The sequence below is a fragment of the Sabethes cyaneus genome, chromosome 3 (genome assembly GCF_943734655.1).
Source record: "Sabethes cyaneus chromosome 3, idSabCyanKW18_F2, whole genome shotgun sequence".
NCBI classification, from domain to species: Eukaryota; Metazoa; Arthropoda; class Insecta; order Diptera; family Culicidae; genus Sabethes; species Sabethes cyaneus.
This window is the reverse complement of record NC_071355.1, coordinates 43,151,856-43,171,896: the sequence shown is the minus strand read 5'-3', so window position 1 is coordinate 43,171,896 and position 20,041 is coordinate 43,151,856. Positions and strand designations below refer to the sequence as shown.

Here is a 20,041-nt window from a genome sequence, read left to right as displayed (position 1 = left end):
GAGGTGGCTGCCATGAGGAATCCCAGATGGGGTAGCAAATTCACTTGAATTTGATAAGTTTACCATGGAATCGCAACTTTTCCAACTTGACTAAAGCGAATCGGTGGTTGACGCTAACGAAGGTGGTTGCTGTTAGGTCTAAATAAATTCCATCAGTTCGCTGTGCCTGATTTAAACCATTATCATCATCATAAGTGTCTTATTTCGTCTGTAGCCAAAACCAGCCCCCTGGCAAGACCTCATGTTTTCTTTGCAGCTCACTCCCTAAATGCTTTACACAAAGCTGAAACTAATACATTTACACCTAAACTGCGGCTAGTGTGAGGACCTCACAAACACTCTCTTAAAAGTTGACTTTATACCGCCTAAATTCCGAAATTCGAGTAAAAAAACCGCGTAAATTCCGAAATTCGCGTAAAAAAACCGAATAAATTCAAAAATTCGCGTAAAAAAAACAAAAGATCGCGTCAAAAAAATTTCGTAGATTTCAAAGTTTCGTGGAAAAATAGACTAATTGAGCACATCCGCGTAAATTCTGAAAATCGCGTAAAAAAAACCACGTAAATTCCGAAATTCGCGTAAAAAACAAACCGCGTAAAAAGCGACATCAGCGTACCTCTGTTTTCGTTCCAAAAATACGCATCCTACAAGAGAAACACAGCCATCATTCCTTACTTGAACTCCTCTTGTAACGCAGTGATGTTAAAAACTCAAAATCTCAAAACTCATCAAAAATCAAAATCAACTGTGAATCATGTCAACTTGATCCTATGCAAAAAAAAACTCACGCGTGAGTTTTTATGTTTTCATAGCAAAACTCACACATATTTCTTCCCGCATGATCATATTCTGCTTTGCTTCAACTGCTACCCGGAGCTATACACATATACATACAAATTCGTTGTTGAACAGCATAGGCATTCTCTCGTGCGATACGTAACTGTGAGTGAGCGTAACAGAATAGGGCTTTTGCTACACACACATGCAAGACATCTGTTGGGCACACATTGCATATTTTCCTATTCGATGCAGCAAAAACTTGCTGGATAAAATTATCATTTTTTCTAAAATTATTCATCATTTTAAAGCAACTAATAGTCAAAATAACCGACAAATGTTCCCTGAAATATATGCTGACTTTTGGTAACTAGGGTTTCGGTGAATTCGCATTAAATCGGTGTCCCAAATATACTGTTTTTTAAAGCAGTATACGGCATAGGCCAAGTTGTAAGTAACGGAATATAAAACTGGTTTTAGCATAATAAATTGCTTTCTTAGCCGAAAGCAACTGCTGGCTATTGATATTTGTTTAGTTTTATCCTGCTAACATAGGTCATAGTTACATTTTTGATCATTGCTACCGCGTCTTATCTGATTTGTTGAAAATAATTTTTTTATTTAATAAACAGATATATTACCTTGCCATATGTATGAAGCAATTTGTAATTTCTGTTTTAAATGAAGAAAATAAATCATTTAAAAAATTTTGCTCTTCCACACGGGCTGGTGTTTTATATGGAGCTGTCACTTTTGCCTGCCCAACAGATCTCCAATACATATGTACTCTGCAAACACCCTATGTATCTCTAAATAAATCGCAGTTGAACTAAAACACACATTTAAACTACATGTTTATCTAATTCTTATTAGGCTTTTTACTTTTTATTTAAGAAAAATGTAAATTCCGCCAATTTGTTTGGCATCTTAATTCATGAATGTGTGCTAGCTTTTTTCGCTGCTGATGTTTTCTCTGGCGGTTAATTCTCTTTCGCTCTCTGGTTCGTTGTATGAAATGCCAGCTGTAGAAGAAATAAGCAAAATGCTCACAGCTGAATTTGGTTCACATCACATAGCAACAGAGACATCGCATATAATAGCGAGAGAAATTCATTCGGCGCTGCTGATCAAGGTTGAAATTTCATGGTGCTTGAAATCTCATTGAGTTTTTTGCTGCTATGAATATTTCAACACTGGGGCCACCACTCTTTTGAGAACCCACTCTGTTAATCTGTTAATCTCTTTATGTCAAGGAATACGACGTCTAAACAGTGCGGTACTATCAAAACATCACCATTTACCGGTTCGACTTTTGTACTACACCTTCTTAAGCACTGTTGTACAGTGTGACACATATATATTGGAGCAAAAAGCATGTTATGCTTGCAGCGGCATATATAATTAATACAATCAAACTAAGACCATGTGTGTGTGGCATCTTGACTTAAGTGAGTCTTATTTGACATAGTTTCATTTTCGTATTGTGTCTCATTCGGTGTGAACGTTCCAGAGTTTGAGTTACGGCCGTTGATAATAAATAAATTATTAAACGGTGCTACATAGGGCACTATTTTTCGTGACCTCAAAATTCTCGGCATAAAAAGAGGATTTGCATAATATACACTAAAAAGATTAGTCGAGACGGGATCTGTTGAAAACCGTAAAAAAACAGGAAGAAAACGAAGTGTTAGAACTGCAGAGGTCAAAAAGGTTGCGCATAGAAAATGGCAGTTCAACTGAATATCAAAAATATTCTTCGTCGAACTTTGAAAATGGATCTGCATATGAAAGCATTAAAAAAACGTAAAATCCATATAATAACGGAAGCAACAAAACAAAAACGGCAGGAAAGATGAAAACTGCTGCTCTGTCGGCACGGTGTTTCAGAAGTGATCTATACTGATCAAAAAGTTGTTTGTTCTTCAAACACCGCATCATGCTCAAAATGGTCGGTTGTGATCGGTTTCGATCTTGGATGTTCCAAAGCACAAACGGAATGTACCACGATACCAAAATTCATCAACGGTCATAGTATGGGGAGGCATTTTCTTCTATTATTCATTGACAAGGGTGTGAAAGTTAATGCAAAATACTATCTGGAAATGGTCGTAGAACAAAATTTGATACCTTGCGTTCGGGGAATGTATGGTGAAAAAGATTACGGCTTCAAAACAGGATGCAACTCCAACCCACACTACAAATCTTGTGAAGACGTGGTGCAAAGCCAATCCGTCGGATTTCATATCGAAAAAGGAATGGCCTCCAACTTCTCCTAATTTGAACCCACTGGATTTTTGTATATGGGAGTACATGCAGCACAAGCTCAAGGACTGTAAATATCACAATTTGGATGAATTTAAGTTAGTTATCAACAAGATATGGGATGATTTTTCGATGGAAGTAGTGCGTGCCGCATGTAACGACTTTAAAAAGCGTTTGAAGCGTGTTATCCAGGCAAAAGGCGATTCAATAGAGTAATGATTGTTTGTTATACCCTCCTAGTTGGCTTCGAGGTATGACGCTGGTATAATAAGCCAGTCGTCGTATGTTCGAATCTCGACTGGGAGAGGCTGTTAGAGTCAATAGGATCGTAACAACTGGCCCTGCAATTGTCCTGCACTCTAGCAGCTGGCTGCGAAGTCTGTCGTATAAAAACAGAAGGCCAAGTTTCGATAACGGAATGAAGCACCTAGGCTTTGCTTATGATTGTTTGTTGCGTTCTGTATCGAAACAACTTCTAAAAGTAAACAACTTCTTAAAGTAAAATTAGAAATTCAGCCTTTATTTACAAAAACATGACTTTGTTTGTGTTCGAATACATATGTGTCACACTGCATAGCAAGTTTTAGAGTGTCCATTTGCACCAGTTCATCCTATAGTACGACCTAGGTCTCATCCGTTATTCTGAAGATTGATTTGGACCCATCTAGCGTTGTTCAGAACAGTTTAATCAAGTATCTGCCACACCTCATTTGCCCTGACTCAATCATACGCTGCCTTAAAATCCACCAACACATCAACCTAAAGAACAGAACGATCCGGTATAACGGTCCGTACAATACCTCGGTTCCCGCTTTCAGAATATGGTTCGGGATCCAGTCCTTCATGCTACTCTGCGGTTTGGTTGGTTGAGCTGTTTGATGTGAAAAAACGATTTTTGTTCAGATGAATTCGGGGTCACTAACTTTCCCAGAAGACTTCAACAAAAATTGGAAAAATATTATCAGGTATAAAAAAATGACTTCGTTAACAGGTCAACACAAAACCATGAGATTGATCTCTTAAAATGGTATTTAAGTAATTACAAAAACCATCATAAGAATGCAATAAAACGTTCAATGCTAGTTGGCCGTACCGACACTTTTATTGAAAACCCTGGAACATCCTACTATGCGGATATTAACAGGGATCGCACTTCAAAAACAAAAAAATCAAAGGAAATGGAGTCTCCGAATTCATTGAAAAAATCCTTTTTCATGTTTGACAGCTCAACCAACCAATTCGCAAAGCAGCAGGAAGTGCTGGATCCCGAACGATATTCTGCGGCTGTACGGTGTGTTCGACCGGATCATTCTGAATCGTAGGTTGATGGATGAGACCTAAGTCGTACCATAGGATGAACTGAAGCAAAGGGGACCTTATAAAACCTATTCAACAATGCCCTGGAAGGTGTAGTACGAAAGTCAAACCGGTAAATGGTGATGTTACGATAGCACCAGATGATACTATCATAAAATCATCATTGCGGCTGTGAAGTGGGCTCTCTACGGGTTATCCAGCCATCTGAAGCCCCGTAACTTACAAACACAAAACTAGCGCTCTACAGAACATTGATTCTACCGGTGGTCGTTCACGAGCATAAGACATGCAAGCTAAAATTAGTAGATTAACGGGTGTGCTTGGGTTTTTGAGGCATAAAATTTTGCGATCAATAATAATAGTGGGCGATAAGATTTCAACGACCTTAAAACTCCCGGGAAAATAGAATTTGGAAAAACAAATTAGCAGCTGAATACTAGGTTTCTAGGTGATATTTGTCTGGGAGATTGCTTGAAATCCTTGTTTTGTACTTTTTTCATTATTGAACTTAAGTTGTGATCTTATTTTAATTTACATGTAAAGCATGATAGCTGATCTGAGTGCTAGGATCACTGCAGAAATACATACAAGATCGAGGTAAATATTTCTCATTACTTTTAGCCTATTGCTCTTATTCTTTAAAACGTAGTTATGAAACGTTTCCCTCGACAGCATATTCTTCGTTTTAGCCGTATTCCTTGACATAATGATATGAACGGTGCGGGTTGTCAAAAGGGTGGTGGCCCCTTACAAGAGGAGTTCAAATAAAAAAAATGGCTGGGAGGAAAAAATGGGAATTTCTCTTCTTTAGGATGGGAATTTTCGAAACGAAAACAGATGTGCAAGTGACTGAGATAATAAGTGGTCATTTAAATGGGTGATGGAGTGGGCGAGTGGTGGAGTTGGTGGATAAGTAAGTGAGGAGGATGTTTGAGTATTTCACCCATTTAATTGGTGATTTTGGGCAACATTCCCCCCGGGTAATAGTCACAACACAACACCCAACTCTGGGGAAGAAATAAAATAGCTACCTTGCCTTCAGTGTCTCCCCTTTATATTGTTTGTTTAATTCTTTAAATTACAAGGTTGAACCATGTGACAAGGCCGCATTAGTGACAGCTTGGAGCCGTGGCGGCCTAAAAGTACCGTGGTGTTCAACATCCATATTGGCAGCAACTGGCATGCCAACAACTAATTTATCGGTTTACTAGGATTACCGAAACCTAGAAGCTAGACAGGAGTACATATTCGCTATTTTTGCATCTATGACAACTATTTTTCTGACCAATTTGGGCCCCTTTCTAACGAATATGTCGACTCCACTTCATTGAAACTCCTCAAATGAAACTATACTGAGCTAGTTAACCCATAAATTCCAGCTGCCACGTTCCTCGCATTTCCATAGCATAATTTTTAATACGAGGTATATGTACCTCTAATTATTTCTTAAAAATAAAACAATAAACAATACACCACACGAACAACATAACCTCAAGCGAAACACGTGAAAACGTTGCACGAACTAGCAGGCAGGCAAATGTAGCTGCAATGCATCCAGATACAAGTCCAAGACTAAATCTTGTACCTACACGTGAGCCGAGCTCAATTCGTATAGATATTCCGTAATTTTATGCAAATATGCCCAGGAAGAAAAACACGTTGCACGTAGAGATGGACGATGGTGTGACCCCGCGATAGCTCCACATAAAAATTAAATATTTATATCGGCTCTTTCGCCAAGGTTAAGCAAAAAAGCTGAAAATCTTGATTGATTGAATTCTTTATTCCCTAGCTAGTCAGTGTGCTTAAATTTATGGCTAAGGCTGTGGAAAAATTGAAGAAAGAAAAAAAACCACCGGCAAATTTATCCGAATGACGCGCGAATTCCGCTAACGACGACGACGCCTCGTTGCTAAACCAGATAAACAGCGTTGAAATCTGTTATCAGATAATCTAGCATGGAAATAGAACAACAAAATTTGATACCGTGATTACTGCACCATGTGACGACGATGATGGATATATCGCCGGCACCGACCTCGGTCGGTTGGCACGCGATTGTCTTCTTTTATTTTCACTGTTCTAGGAAAGCCCCCCGTTAATCCTGCCTCGCAAAACTACGTAAACACTAGCAACAAGACGCAATGGAAATTAGCCTTACCTTGACCCGTTTGGCTAGGGCTCTCCGCTTCCAAGGTCGCTGCAGGATTAAGTAGATCGGCATAGTGATGATATCGTAGACCATGGCGATGATCTTGATCGCCCCGATGGCGGTCTGCACCCAGAAGCTTTCCATGCTGCGGGGAGGGAAAAAGATAATGACAATATTATAAAACAGTTTATGTAATAGTTTGAACTCGCAAAAGAGTTGGGTTTTTCATGCATAAAAAAACAAAAACATTTTCAGTAGTAAGATTGAAACCTGCAAGCATTAGTCATGCAAAATAGGAATAATAAGCAATGGGAGTTACACTAAATTAACCAAATAACTACGAAACTTGAGTAAGTGATACTTTTCAAAATAGTTTTGTTGTTGAAACATTAAAAGCGTCTGTGGTTCTGAAAAGTTTAACTAATATGGGAACCATCTTCATTCTCATCAACAGACGTTGTCCGTTTTTGGAAAAAATAAAGCAAGTTTCAATAAGTGGCTCAACTCACGAAACCAGCTAATAAGAAGCGGAGTCAAAAAGAGATCTGTATTTTAAAATTTGCATAAAATCTCATCATCATTTAAACTATTGCAAAAATATCAGCACTTCCAATGTCACGTTTGAATTTGCGGAATCGCAAATTGCGAATCGTGATCAGCGCACATGTTTATACAGGTATATCACCCAAATTGATAGCATTTGATGGAATTTAAAAATTCCATTTCCAAACCCAACCAGCCGTAATCAACATTCCACAAGAACTCGTCTTCGATATTCAATATTCCAAACACGCTGCGAACGAGCCTTCCTTTTCTTCCTCTCGACTTCACCACAAATAACATCTTTTCGGTTTGCCAAAAAGGTTTTCGACCCGATCGTCGCAATTTGCTGTGCGACGATATGTAAATTAGGCCTTCCTTCTATTCATCGAACCCTCAGTCGAACCAACTGTTGAGCGTACATATAGATAGATATATACCAGATGCTTACACTTATTCTTCGTTTGTTCCTCCAAACACCGATAACAACAAATGTTTGAATTAGAAAAACAGATCACAACCGTGTGAACTATCGGGATCAACGATTCAAAGACGAAAGCCGAAACACCAAAAAACGCCACTTTCAGAACCTTCGCGACTTGCACGGAGAAAGTCCAGTTCCGAAATGAGCCACCGACAGGAGCTTCACCAGCCAGCTAGGCTTTAGATTTTCAATCAGCTCGCCAGCGTAGCGATCGGTATTGGATTCTTATCGCAACGACCGGCCGGTCGGATTCTTATCAGTGCGACTTCTCATTCCGGATGATAAGCAAACAAAAGCCCAAAGGTTACTTACTTGCTCACTACACTTGGTGGTTGCTAGCTAACGCGTGAACAAAGTATTTTCCAACGCTTCCACGGATACCCCGCAATGCAGGGTAAAAGGATCAACGGAGTTGGTACATCGTTCGGTTTCTTGTGCACAAGCGGATGCACGGATTTTCGATAAAATTTTGGCGAAATGAAACGAGACACAGGTCTAAAAATATCAGAGGGATTGAGCGAGGATTTTGGTGATAAAAACTGCGGTATAGTTACGAAAGGCGTCGAGATTAATTTTCTCCAGAAGAACGTTTAAGGCTGTGAACCATTTCGCGAAATTTTTAACTTTTTGGGTAAAATTTGACAGTTCGATAGTTATTTCTCCTCGAGTGGTTAAGGTGGTTAGTGGAGTCATATTTGACAGATTGATAGATTGTTTTGCACAATAATAGCATATAAGGTGGGGAGGAAGATATGTTTCTGTAATAGCGAATTTGTTTATTCAGTCTGGGTTGGAATTGGATGAATTTTTGGCGTTCATTTGCTCCTATTGGATAGATAATATTCATCTCATTTCAACCCGAGTTGAATAAACAAATTCGTTACACGATAAGCATCCATACATTGGCAAAAAAATCCAACGAAAAATCAGTGAAACACATCGAAGTTCTCTTTCTCACCTGTGCATATCTCATTGGCACTCAGAATAACCATCGAACCGCCAAAAATAACCATGCTTCAAAGCAGGATTTTTTTCGACAGAAGGTGGAATAACTATCGGACTGTCAAATTTTAACTAAAAAGGTAAAAATTTCGCAAAATGGTTCACAGCCTTAAACGTTCTTCTGGAGAAAATTAATTTCGACACCTTATGTATGTATGCCAAATATATATTGCAGATTTCTTCTAAAATGCAAAATGCAAGAAACTTGCAGACAAAAATATGCTAGGGAAATCCTAGCAGTGAACTGTCAGTGAACTTTAAAACTTTCCACCATAATATTTGAGTTTTTAGATTTTACCACACAATATCTATCAAAAATACTCTGATACAATTTTAGATCACAACTCTGGCTGAAAGATCTTTGGATATTTCCCCGCAGTTGCTGTGCTTTTAACCATCCATTTAGACGTAATAATCGTTATTTGGGCTTGTATATGAACGCAATTATTAACGGGTGGCAACTTAAATTTTGGAATTTTTTTCTCAAGCTTTCAAAAAAGACAAAGATACACGAAGAAGATCTGAATCACCGAAATTAAAGATACATTATCCGTATACTTTTTGCCGAGATTTCTGTTGCAGTTCGTCGAAATGTACAACGCGCTCGTAGAATGCTTCTTGTTTCGACGCCAAACAAAACAAATAATATTAACAAAAAGAGGAGAGAGAGAGCTAACACATACATACTCTCATTTCTCTCTGAGCTCGTTTGTTGTTGAGCATAAGGGCCGCAAAAAAATTCCAAAATTTTAGTTGCCACCCGTTATTATGTCACTGCACAGGTAACAATTCAAGTTTTTTGTACACTTATTATGGTTTTAATTGCTAATTTTGGTTACTTAAACCATTATAAGTGTTCAAGTGTTCATTCTGATCAAAATTAACACCCAATCCCAACGAGTACAACGTGCCCATAACGCGCAACACATCTTTATTGGCTTCAAAGCAGCATGCGATACAGTCGATCGAGATCCACCATGGCAGATAATGCACGAAAGCGGTAGTCCGGCCAAACTGACGCGACTGATCAGAGCTATATAGGATCAAGTGTTGTGTTTCGTGGGGGCATCTCGAAAACACTCTCGAGTTACTTCGAGACGCCGCGAGGGTTGAGACAATGTGACGGGGCTCAACCTGTATGTTTTTCAACAGCGCTCTCGAGCGGGTTATTCGAAGAGCGGGCAGCGAAACGAGAGGTACGATTTTTAGCAAAGGTAGTCAACTTCTAGGCTTCGCAAGATGACATTGTTATCAAAGCTATGAACTTGGCGATGGATGAGGCAATCTACTCCAGGCTGAAAGCAGAGTCTAGGATTGGGCAAAAATAAATGCGTCGAAGACCAAATACATGAAAGGAAGAGGTTCAAAGGACAAAAACGCGTCGCCTTCCACGGATGGTAACCACTGACGGTGACGAATTAGAAGTGGTAGGGTTTATTTCTAATTCCCGTCGTTGTAAGGAATGCCATTCTAATTTTAATCATTTGTTGGATGGATTGAATGAATAGTCCAAAAGTTCTTATACTGATTTAACTAAAACGCACTTACCTTCCGATCCGTGAACTTTGAAATCACTGAAAAGCGATTATTAAAGCATATTATTGAAATTACGCAACTGACTTTATTTCTTAAATTCGTCGTACCGTTTTAAAATTCGTCCATCAAAATTTTTCATCGTCCGAACTAAAAGTCACAACAACGTTTACGAAGCGGCCGCGCATGTATTTGTGTAGGACGGCATGACAAATGTTATTCTGCAAAATAGCTGCGGGTCAGGCTAGTTTTCCTGGCTGTAGAATAACGACAATGCCTTGCGTGAGTTATTTTCATTTATGAATGACAGAAATTAAAACGATCTCAGCTCACTTTGATTGATCGCGTATGATAGACAACACACTAAAATATTAGGGAATAACTAGTTTTGCATTGTGTGTCATAAAAATTCTGATATTTTCAGTAATTTGTGTTGGATTGGACGAGAATAGGCAATTACGACGAAGCAGCAACATACCCTATATGAGTTTGGAAGTTTGATGACCGCGGACAACATTAGTAAAGAGATCCAGCGGAGAGCGTTCTAGAGGGAAATCGGGCCTACTTTGCCCCTCACTACGATCAAGATCAAGAAGAATATGTCGCCGTACGAAGCTGACAATCTAAAAAACCCTTATTAGATGGTAGTTCTACATGAACTTGCAACTGTAACCTTGCTCACGGAGCACATATGCACCCTTGCCGTGATCGAGGAGAAAGTGCTGCGGATTATATTTAACGAAGTTCAAACTGAAAACGAAGAGTGGCGGAGGTGTATAAAACGCGAGCCACAGGCACTTCTCATCACATGGCGTGGTAAAGGCAGACGGTAAGCTACGGTGGGCCGCACACCTCGTAAGAATGCCGAACAATAGCGCGAAGAAAACGATTCTCCTTAATAATCCCACCGGTACACGAAACAGACGGAAGCAGATTGTATAACAATTCCCCGAAACCCGCCTCCCCGATTCCCCGAAAACCATTTTCCCGAAAGATGTTTCCCCGACAGATATTTCCCCGAATGTACTAATTCCCCGAATGTACCAATTCCCCGAAACATTTTCCCGAAGGTATCGTTTCCCCGAAAACCATTTACCCGAATACTGATTTCCACGAGTAAAATGTAAGATAGTAAGATTATACCTTTCCCCGAAACCCTGCTTTTACGAAATATTTTCCCCGAATGAAGTTTATCTGAAAAATTAAAGTTGGCAACGAGTAGTCTAGAACAGAGTACAATGGAGAGGAATTCTTGATATGGCACGAGCCATCCCGGCTCTAGGCTGCTGACAACGACGACGAGTTGATGGAGTTGATGACCGCAACGGTTGCGGTTTAATTGTCCATCAACTCGCTAATCAGGGGTCAGTCCCGGCGTAGTGGTTAGCATTCACGCCTCTCACGCTGAGGACCCGGGCTCAAATCCCAACCCCGCATAAGTCACGAAAGACATAAGCTGTTAAAGTGAGTATAATCTAACAAAAACACGCTAATCAAGAATATAGAAAGGAGAAGACAGATTGATGCAAAACACATTGACTTCAGCAAAGCATTCGACAAAGTTCCACATGCACTTGCAGTTGAAAAACTGAGATGCTTGGGCTTACCAAACAAGGCGGCACTGTGGATCCAATTTTATCTTACCGAACGCTCCGCTTTTGTCAATATCAAGGGTATTAATACGTCTTGTTTCGAGACACCAGCTGGTGTGTCCCAAGGTAACCATTTAGGGCCTTTGATATTTGTACTTTTCGTTAATGAGTTGGAAAGCCTTTTAAGCCTTAAAGATAAATAAGCATAAACGTCCTTCAGAACTTGACCCTTCTTTATCGACAGACTTCGCAACCGGTTATTAGAGTACAGGAAAATTGCGGGGCTAGTGCAAAGATCCTATTAACTCTGTAGCGGCACCGCCCAGTCGAGATTCGAACATACGACGACTGGCTTATTAGGCCAGCATCGTGCTCCGGAGCTAACAACATATTCCGTGAAATTAAAACCAGACTTGAATGCTGTACACTCCAAAGCTATATTGATTTTCTTTCACGATATGAATTTTTTAAGATATGCTCTGCGTCTGGAACGATGCCGCAAATCTACCAGCCTACGAGGTACGTTGCAAGTTTATAGCTGCCAGAAGAAAATTACTGCAAAGGCTTTTTTGTGTTCGGATTACTGAGTGGAGATGTCGGTTGCAGCTCTCTATTAAGCCAGAAAGACATTCATGTTCCCCGAAGGCAGCTCCGAAATCGTATGCTACTGTGACAGCCCCCCATCTTACAAACTATGAATACAACGACCCTTAGACCATGTGTTGCCGTGTTTTCTATGAAGTTGGTGAATCCTATGATTCTCACATAAGGAAGACTGCTTATAGGCGTAGAATCCAATCATTAGATTAGTGAACTGTGTAATTATGTTGAAGATGTAATAAATAAATTAAATAAAACATAAGAATATAAATTCAAATGCACGTCGCATAACGTGCGAAATCCACAACTTTTTCCAAATATTTTCCGACCGGATACGCCTTTTTCCCGACGAAAAACTCTTTGTTATTCGGTTTTAAAACGAAGGAAACTTCAAGTGACGAACCAATTTTGGACCCCATCTGTAATTATAAATAATTTGAACACAGGAGCAGGAGAAGTAACTGTATTACCTCCAAAGGAATTGAACCGTTCGCCTTTTATATTTAACTCTCAATGAACTTTGGACACCTTCTCGTCTAAGTGCGAATAAAAACATTCTCACTGTCAGCGATAATTTTATTCTCGAAATCACGTTATGATTGACAAATTGGCAGACCATTCTGGACTGCAAAGCATGTAACAGAAACCTGCCTAGATTAATGTTTTGTTTAAAACGCTGAAAAGTTATAAAAGTTTTACTGCAACCTCTACCAACAAAATAAACAACATTTTCGTCAACTAACCGGCAACCATGCAGAATTAGCAGTGATAGATCATCAATAAACAGTATGTGCAAAAACAAATGTTCCTAAACTATTACCTTGTGGCGCTCCTGAGATATTCGAGAACTGCGCTGATATCTGTAGAATTCCCACAAGATTCTGACAAAGCTGCTTTTAGATCAAAGTATACACAAAAAAAACACCCGTTTTGTTGGGTTGTTGGCTAAGCAATTCAGTTTAGTTAGGAACTTCTTACGGATCAGTTTTATTTGACAAATACAATCATAACATCACATACATCAGAGATTCTACTTCTGACATTCGAAAGTAACTTTTAACAATTTTGAACCAGATTATTTTTTCCAGTTCATTAAATAAACTCGCAATCCGAAATCTCAGATTGCTTACTAATCGAGCGGTCGTATCTACTGTAGAAGCCGAAAATTTCACCCAGGGTGTCGAGCTGGCTAAACCCCGTTTATGGCTTTGGGTAATCCTGAGGTGTTACACCGTCGCAGTGTGACGTCGTTGCACTTCGTACCATCCCAAATGGAAAGCATGGTGCAGCAAAGCTGTTACAGTTCGTTGACCATTCGGCGCTTATCTAATATGCACTGGGATACGAGGAGCCTGCAACGAAGAATTCAATAACGTTGCTCTAAAAACCGAATGTGTAATCAACAATCCATATCTCGGGGATCGTTATATATAAGTCACGTCATAAAAGAGTGACAGGAAACCAGTTCCTAGCGAACTTTGTACCGACAGATAACAAACTACCCTGCGATAGGAACTATACTATAAACAAAAGCGTTGAAATCTGATTCACTCAAGGAACTATTCGTCAGCATGATTTTGATAAGAAACTGATATGCCAAACGCACCTATTTGATTTTGTCTGTAGTAGCACTCAAGTAATGTTGCAAGCAGGCTGAAACATGAAACAGAGAGGTGGCGAGACTAGAAAGAGATTACAAAACTGAAATCTTTTCAGGTAGTTTTCAGCTCAGAGTTTGTGCTAGGCGAATCAGAGCAGGTAGCCAAAAGCGAACAATGATCGGATTTACATATGTTGGTAACATGGACATGCCATGTTTCTAAAAATATCATCACTTATCATCGGCGTCATTTTTCGTTTACAACACATCCGGCTGAATGCAACACGAGATTATTCGGCAGGCACGTATCAAAAGCCGGCCGGCTTAAATGTTTGTTTAACCATCACCGCTGGTTTTATATTCTCATTTCTTTTTTTAGATTAATCGTTTTTCCGGTTGGCTTTTCGGTTCACTGTGAACCGGTTGGTGTTGTTTTAAAGCACATCAGCTACTAAGAAGGTTGATGTCCGAGACACAAGCGAAGACATTGTTGACGTAGGTCTAGTATTTAAGTGCTTTATTTCTTTGCATTTTCGAATTATTTGCTATTTTAGGTTGCCTGTGCGAATGAAACCAGTCAGCACTGTACTGTTGTATTTCCATAGAACAACACTGCGTCATTCAAAGCAACTTACTAGCTTTTGTGTCAGATTTTAATCTATCCATGTATACGTTTCGGCATATGAGGTTTCCATGCTAATTTTTAAATGGTTCGTTTTAAGCATAAGCATAGGATACCGCCCGTGTGCTGCTACTCCGTTATTGACCAGGACCGATGAAAATTGCAAAATGATGGTTGGAAAAAGCATACTTGGGACAGCAGGCTATTTTTCATTGTGCAACATTATCAGGTCCCTGCATGCTGATCAATACCGACGCCGGCCACGTCCGAATGCGGGTCCTGGTGGGATGGAAAGGAATGTTAGTCCAATACTTGTTGCTACTAAAGACCAGGGAATCCTCTGCATCTTCACAAGTATTTCGGGAAAGGAATTGTTGTTAGTAGATGGGCGGAGCTAGATGGATAATGTAAGTATGTAAGCATCAGTCATATGAGACTAACCTGGATATTCGAAAATTTTCTTGTAAAGCCAGTAACTACGAAAATTAAGATATAAAAAATACCTTTTTAACAAATTTAATATAATGCCAATGGTGCTCATATACAACCATAATTTAATTTATATCGAAAAATACTATGCACATGCGAGATTTACGGCTCAAAAACCACGTAACAACTTGAACTTATCCGCGATCAGGGAAATCAGGGATAATGAAACGAGTCAATATAGTCCCTAAGTTGATAAGCATTTCCTCTTACCAACGCTAATATGCAGAGATATAGCGCCCTACACGCTTTCTAATTTTTAAATGGTTCGTTTTGACCATATAATGTCCGATAAAATGGAATTCTGAGGAAGTCAGTTGAGCGAAGAGCTTTCGAAGGCGCGTTCATATTGATCTTTGCTAGATAGAATCCAAGGGGCATCAATTGCTCCACATAATAACTTTGCAACAAATACGGCATATCGTCTCATCTCTTTTCCAGTGTGTCCATATTGAGCAGCTTACAGCTGTGGTGTTCGGGTATGAAATGGAGAGAGTTACCTGGAAGGAGCGTCAAACATAGCTCTGGCTCTCTCAAGCTCCCACCTGGCGCCTCCACGCAGATCTAAGTCAAATGATGACGGTCGATGGCCTTACCCGGAAATGCTTCATGTACTTACTGAAGCAGCTAAGCTAGGAGGTGCGAACTAGAGCGCCTGTTCTCCAGGTGAGGGGCGGCTCACACAGCGTCTGTCTCGTAACGGGCGGCTGAATATGAAATGCTGTATCCCGCAAGCTATACCTAAGATGGCAGACCCATCAGCGGGATGTAGGTATCGCGACCCCGGTGAGGTAGTATACCGAAAACTCAATTACCACGAACAACGAACAAAGAAATTCAGGACGGAACAATCGGTATAGGACACGGCAAGGGACAAGGAAACGATTAAGGGATAACGATTGGAAACTTGGTACCTGGAATGTCCGAACTCTCCATGAACCGGCACGGGCTGGCTTGCTTGCTCGAGAGCTGCATCAACTCGGAGTGGAGATCGCTGCTATTCAGGAAGTTCGGTGGCCAAATTCCGGAGAAAGGGAGTTCCGTGCAGTAGACCCTATTGCAGGCACTTCTTTTAAGTACCACATCTACTACAGTGGCGGTAAGAAAGCTGAACATGGAGTCGGTTTCGTAGTGTTGGGAAAACAAAAGCAACGAGTTATCCGGTGGAGGCCCGTAGATGACCGTATATGCGTGTTGAGGATTAAGGGCAAATTCTTCAACTATAGCCTAATCAACTTATACGCACCGACAAATGATAAATCCGATGATGCTAAAGACGAGTTTTACGACAAGCTTGAGAGGACCTATGGAGAGTGCCCAAAACACGACGTGAAAATCATCATCGGAGATGCAAACGCGCAGATCGGGAGGGAGGAATTCTTCCGTCCAGTTATTGGAAGACATAGCCTGCATCTGTCGACCAATGATAACGGTCTGAGGCTCATAAATTTTGCCGCGGCCAGAGGGATGGCCATCTGTAGCACCTACTTTCCACGTTTGAATATTCGGAAACAAACCTGGAGGCATCCAAATGGAGACTCTAGCTCTCAGATCGATCATGTCTTGATTGACGGTCGACACTTTTCGGATGTTATCGATGTACGGTCTTTTCGTGGACCAAATATCGACTCTGACCACTATCTCGTAGTGAGTAAGATTCGCGCAAGGCTGTCGAACACGGCGAAAGCTCGCACTGAAAGGACGCTGCGTTTCAACATCCAGCGGTTAACGGCAGACGGCGTTGCAGTGGAGTACGCCAGGAAGCTTGACCAGCGAATCGCAGAACAGCAGGTAGAAGAAGAAGATATAAATGGGCTGTGGAGGAACATCCATGGTGCCATCCAAACAACAGCGAGAGAGGTGGTAGGCACGACGCGTGGAAGACAGCGTAACAGCTGGTTTGATGCCGAATGCCAGAGAGTGACAGACGAAAAGAACCAGGCCAGGAGTCGCATGCTCACTGCGGCAACGCGTCAAAACAGAGAGAGATACAGAGAGACTAGAGCTGCGGAAAAAAGAATCCATCGTCTAAAGAAACGCGAGTACGAGGAGCACGTGCTTGCCGGCGCAGAGGAGCGATACGCCAGCAACGACACACGGAGTTTCTATAAAACGGTGAGAAGCAGGAATTTTGCCATGCCTGTGATGTGCAATGATAGTGCTGGCAACCTGCTTACCGACAAAACGGCGGTAGCAGCCAGTTGGAAGGAGCACTTCCAGACACTATTGAATGGAGAGGTAAATGAGGAGATCAGCATGGACAGGATAGAAATTGTAAGCGATGGTCAAGCTGTGGAGCCACCAACACAGGAAGAGGTTAAGAAGGCAATCAGTGAGCTGAAAAACGGTAAGGCTGCTGGGAAGGACGGTATCCCGGCTGAACTTCTAAAAGCGGGGAGCGAGCGGCTGTACGAAGCAATCCACCGGATCATTGTCAGGATCTGGGAGGAAGAACAAATGCCGGAGGAGTGGTTGGATGGCCTCATTTGCCCAATTTTCAAAAAGGGACATCGAATGGAGTGTAAAAACTATCGAGGAATTACATTGCTCAATTCTGCCTACAAGGTGCTTTCCCGTATCCTGTTCTGCAGACTGAGACCGTTAGCGGAGTCCTTCGTCGGCGAGTACCAAGCGGGTTTTCGTGAGGGTCGCTCCACGACGGATCAGATGTTTACCCTGCGCCAGTTGCTAGACAAGTTCCGGGAGTACAACTTGCAGACACACCATCTGTTTGTGGATTTTAAAGCGGCGTACGATTCAGTTAAACGAAATGAGCTGTGGCAGATAATGCTAGAACATGGTTTTCCGACGAAACTAGTTACGCTGATTCGTGCGACGCTGGATGGATCCAAATCATGCGTTAGAATAGCGGGTGAGACCTCAGCTGCTTTCGTGACGTTGGATGGACTGAAGCAAGGGGACGCACTCTCTAACCTGCTATTCAACATTGCCTTGGAAGGTGCATTACGAAGAGCAAACGTGGAAAGGAATGGAACTATCATCACGAAATCTCACATGCTTCTTGGTTTTGCGGATGACGTCGATATCATCGGAATCAACCGTAGAGCAGTAGAAGAGGCCTTTAGGCCCTTTAAAAGGGAAGCAGCGAGATTGGGACTTACCATTAATACCGCCAAAACGAAGTACATGGTTGCTGGTAGGGAACGTGGGAGCTCAAGTGGTGTTGGTGCCGAGGTGGAGTTAGATGGGGAACGATATGAAGTAGTGAAGGAATTTATATACCTTGGTACACTCGTGACATGTGACAACGATGTAAACCGCGAAGTGAAACGACGAGTTGCAGCCGCGAATCGGGCTTTCTACGGATTACGTAGCCAGCTGAAGTCCCGTAGTTTGCAAATTCGCACAAAACTGGCGCTCTACAGAACACTAATCCTCCCGGTGGCCCTTTACGGACACGAATCATGGACGCTAAAGGAAGCTGATCGGCGAGTGCTTGGGGTTTTTGAGCGTAAAATTCTGCGATCTATACTTGGTGGCAAAATGGAAAATGGAGTGTGGCGCAGACGCATGAATCACGAGCTGTACCAAGTATACAAATATGCTGATATAGTGAAGGTAGTGCAATGTGGCAGGCTGCGGTGGGCTGGACACGTGGCCAGAATGCCCGATGAAAGAGTAGCCAAAACTATTTTCAGCAGAGAACCAGGAAGAGGCCGTAGACTCCGAGGCAGACCCCGCACCCGGTGGGTGTGTGCTGTCGAAGACGATGCACGTTCAGCTGGTGTTCGTGGGGATTGGAGAACGGCAGCCCAGGACCGACGGTACTGGAGGACTATAATTCGTTCGGCGCAGGATCGGTAACGGACCGTTGCCACTAAAGAAGAAAGAAGAAGACAGCTGTGTTCGTAAGGAAGAAGTTCGACTGAATCCACCCAGGGTAGATCCCAAAGCGCGTACCTGATGAACCTTTTTTGTATAGATTCGATTCGTGTCGTCTAAAACCTAATATAAGGGCTCCAAACAACAGCTGTCGTCTCCAGTGATGAGCGTATAAGTGCGTAATACAAAGCTCTCAGGCAGTATAGATCACGAAACTCTTTTGCAATTTTCATTAATTATGAATTCCAGGTTTTTGCTTGCTTTGGAAATTATGCTGCTCTAATGGTCAAGATCCTTGGCGACTGTTACGCGTTCAATATTGTGGTCATTTATGGAATAATAGTACACTGGATATGAGCCTTCTTACGGTTGTAACTGATTACGGAGCACTTGGCAATGCTGATGCTGAGCCGGTTGCATACATACCAACAATTTTTATGGCCGATCAGCTTTTGTAATTCGATGCAACCAGCAACTGAGCGAACTGCAAGGTAGATTTTGAGGTCATCAGCGTACACGATTCTGCATCCTGGAGGAAGTATCGTGCAGACACCGTTGTAATACAGCGATAATAACAAGAGTCCGACGTTGCTGCCCAGAGGCACGACTGAGGTACTCCGGAAGGCACAAGACTCAGTGTTCCCCAGTTTCATAGAAAGACAGCGGTTTTCAAGGAATGAAATCCTTCGGACAAAAGCAGCAGGGCACCGAGAGAATATCAAAATCGTATCTTACAAATGGAGACAAGTTCTCTTCCGCATCAAAGGATATAGGATACGGGAGGGTAGTTTCACCCCATTAAGCGATTGCTTCTATTTTTTCGGCCTAGGCCAACTTCTAGTGGAAGAACAACTTGTTTTGATGTTCGAACAATTCCATTTCAAATACATAATATTTAACCAAAAAGGGCGCCAAACTAAGAGGACCCAAAAACAAGTCCATTAACCTGACTCATAAGAGAGCAAACATTTTTGTTGCATTCTGGCGACGAATAAACGATGTTAATTCAATTTAGGAAGGCACAGTAAATAAAAATATAATTAAACTAACTTGCATCCAAACTAACTAACTTAAACTAACTTGCATTCCAGTTTCTACTGCACAAGAGGCGGTGCCGATGACACACGAAAGGCATCCAGATTTACTTTTAGTGAAGCTTTATAGATAAATCGTAGATAACTATTTGTAGCAACTTAAAGTTTCATTAGCAATGCTCTGTTCATGTCCATGG

General features: G+C 41.4%; 1 protein-coding gene across 5 annotated transcripts in view; it reads right to left on the bottom strand.

Moving 5' to 3' along the window:
• Positions 1-20,041, bottom strand: part of LOC128744365 (long-chain-fatty-acid--CoA ligase 4) — a 72,195-nt gene that overhangs the window by 15,272 nt on the left and 36,882 nt on the right. For 4 of the 5 annotated variants that reach the window (XM_053841321.1, XM_053841320.1, XM_053841323.1 and 1 more), the window contains exon 3: positions 6,518-6,653. In XM_053841321.1, the coding sequence (XP_053697296.1) occupies positions 6,518-6,653 (136 nt within the window). Of the gene's footprint in view, positions 1-6,517; positions 6,654-7,499; positions 7,643-20,041 lie in introns of those variants that run through there. The other variant, XM_053841324.1, reaches the window with a different exon arrangement.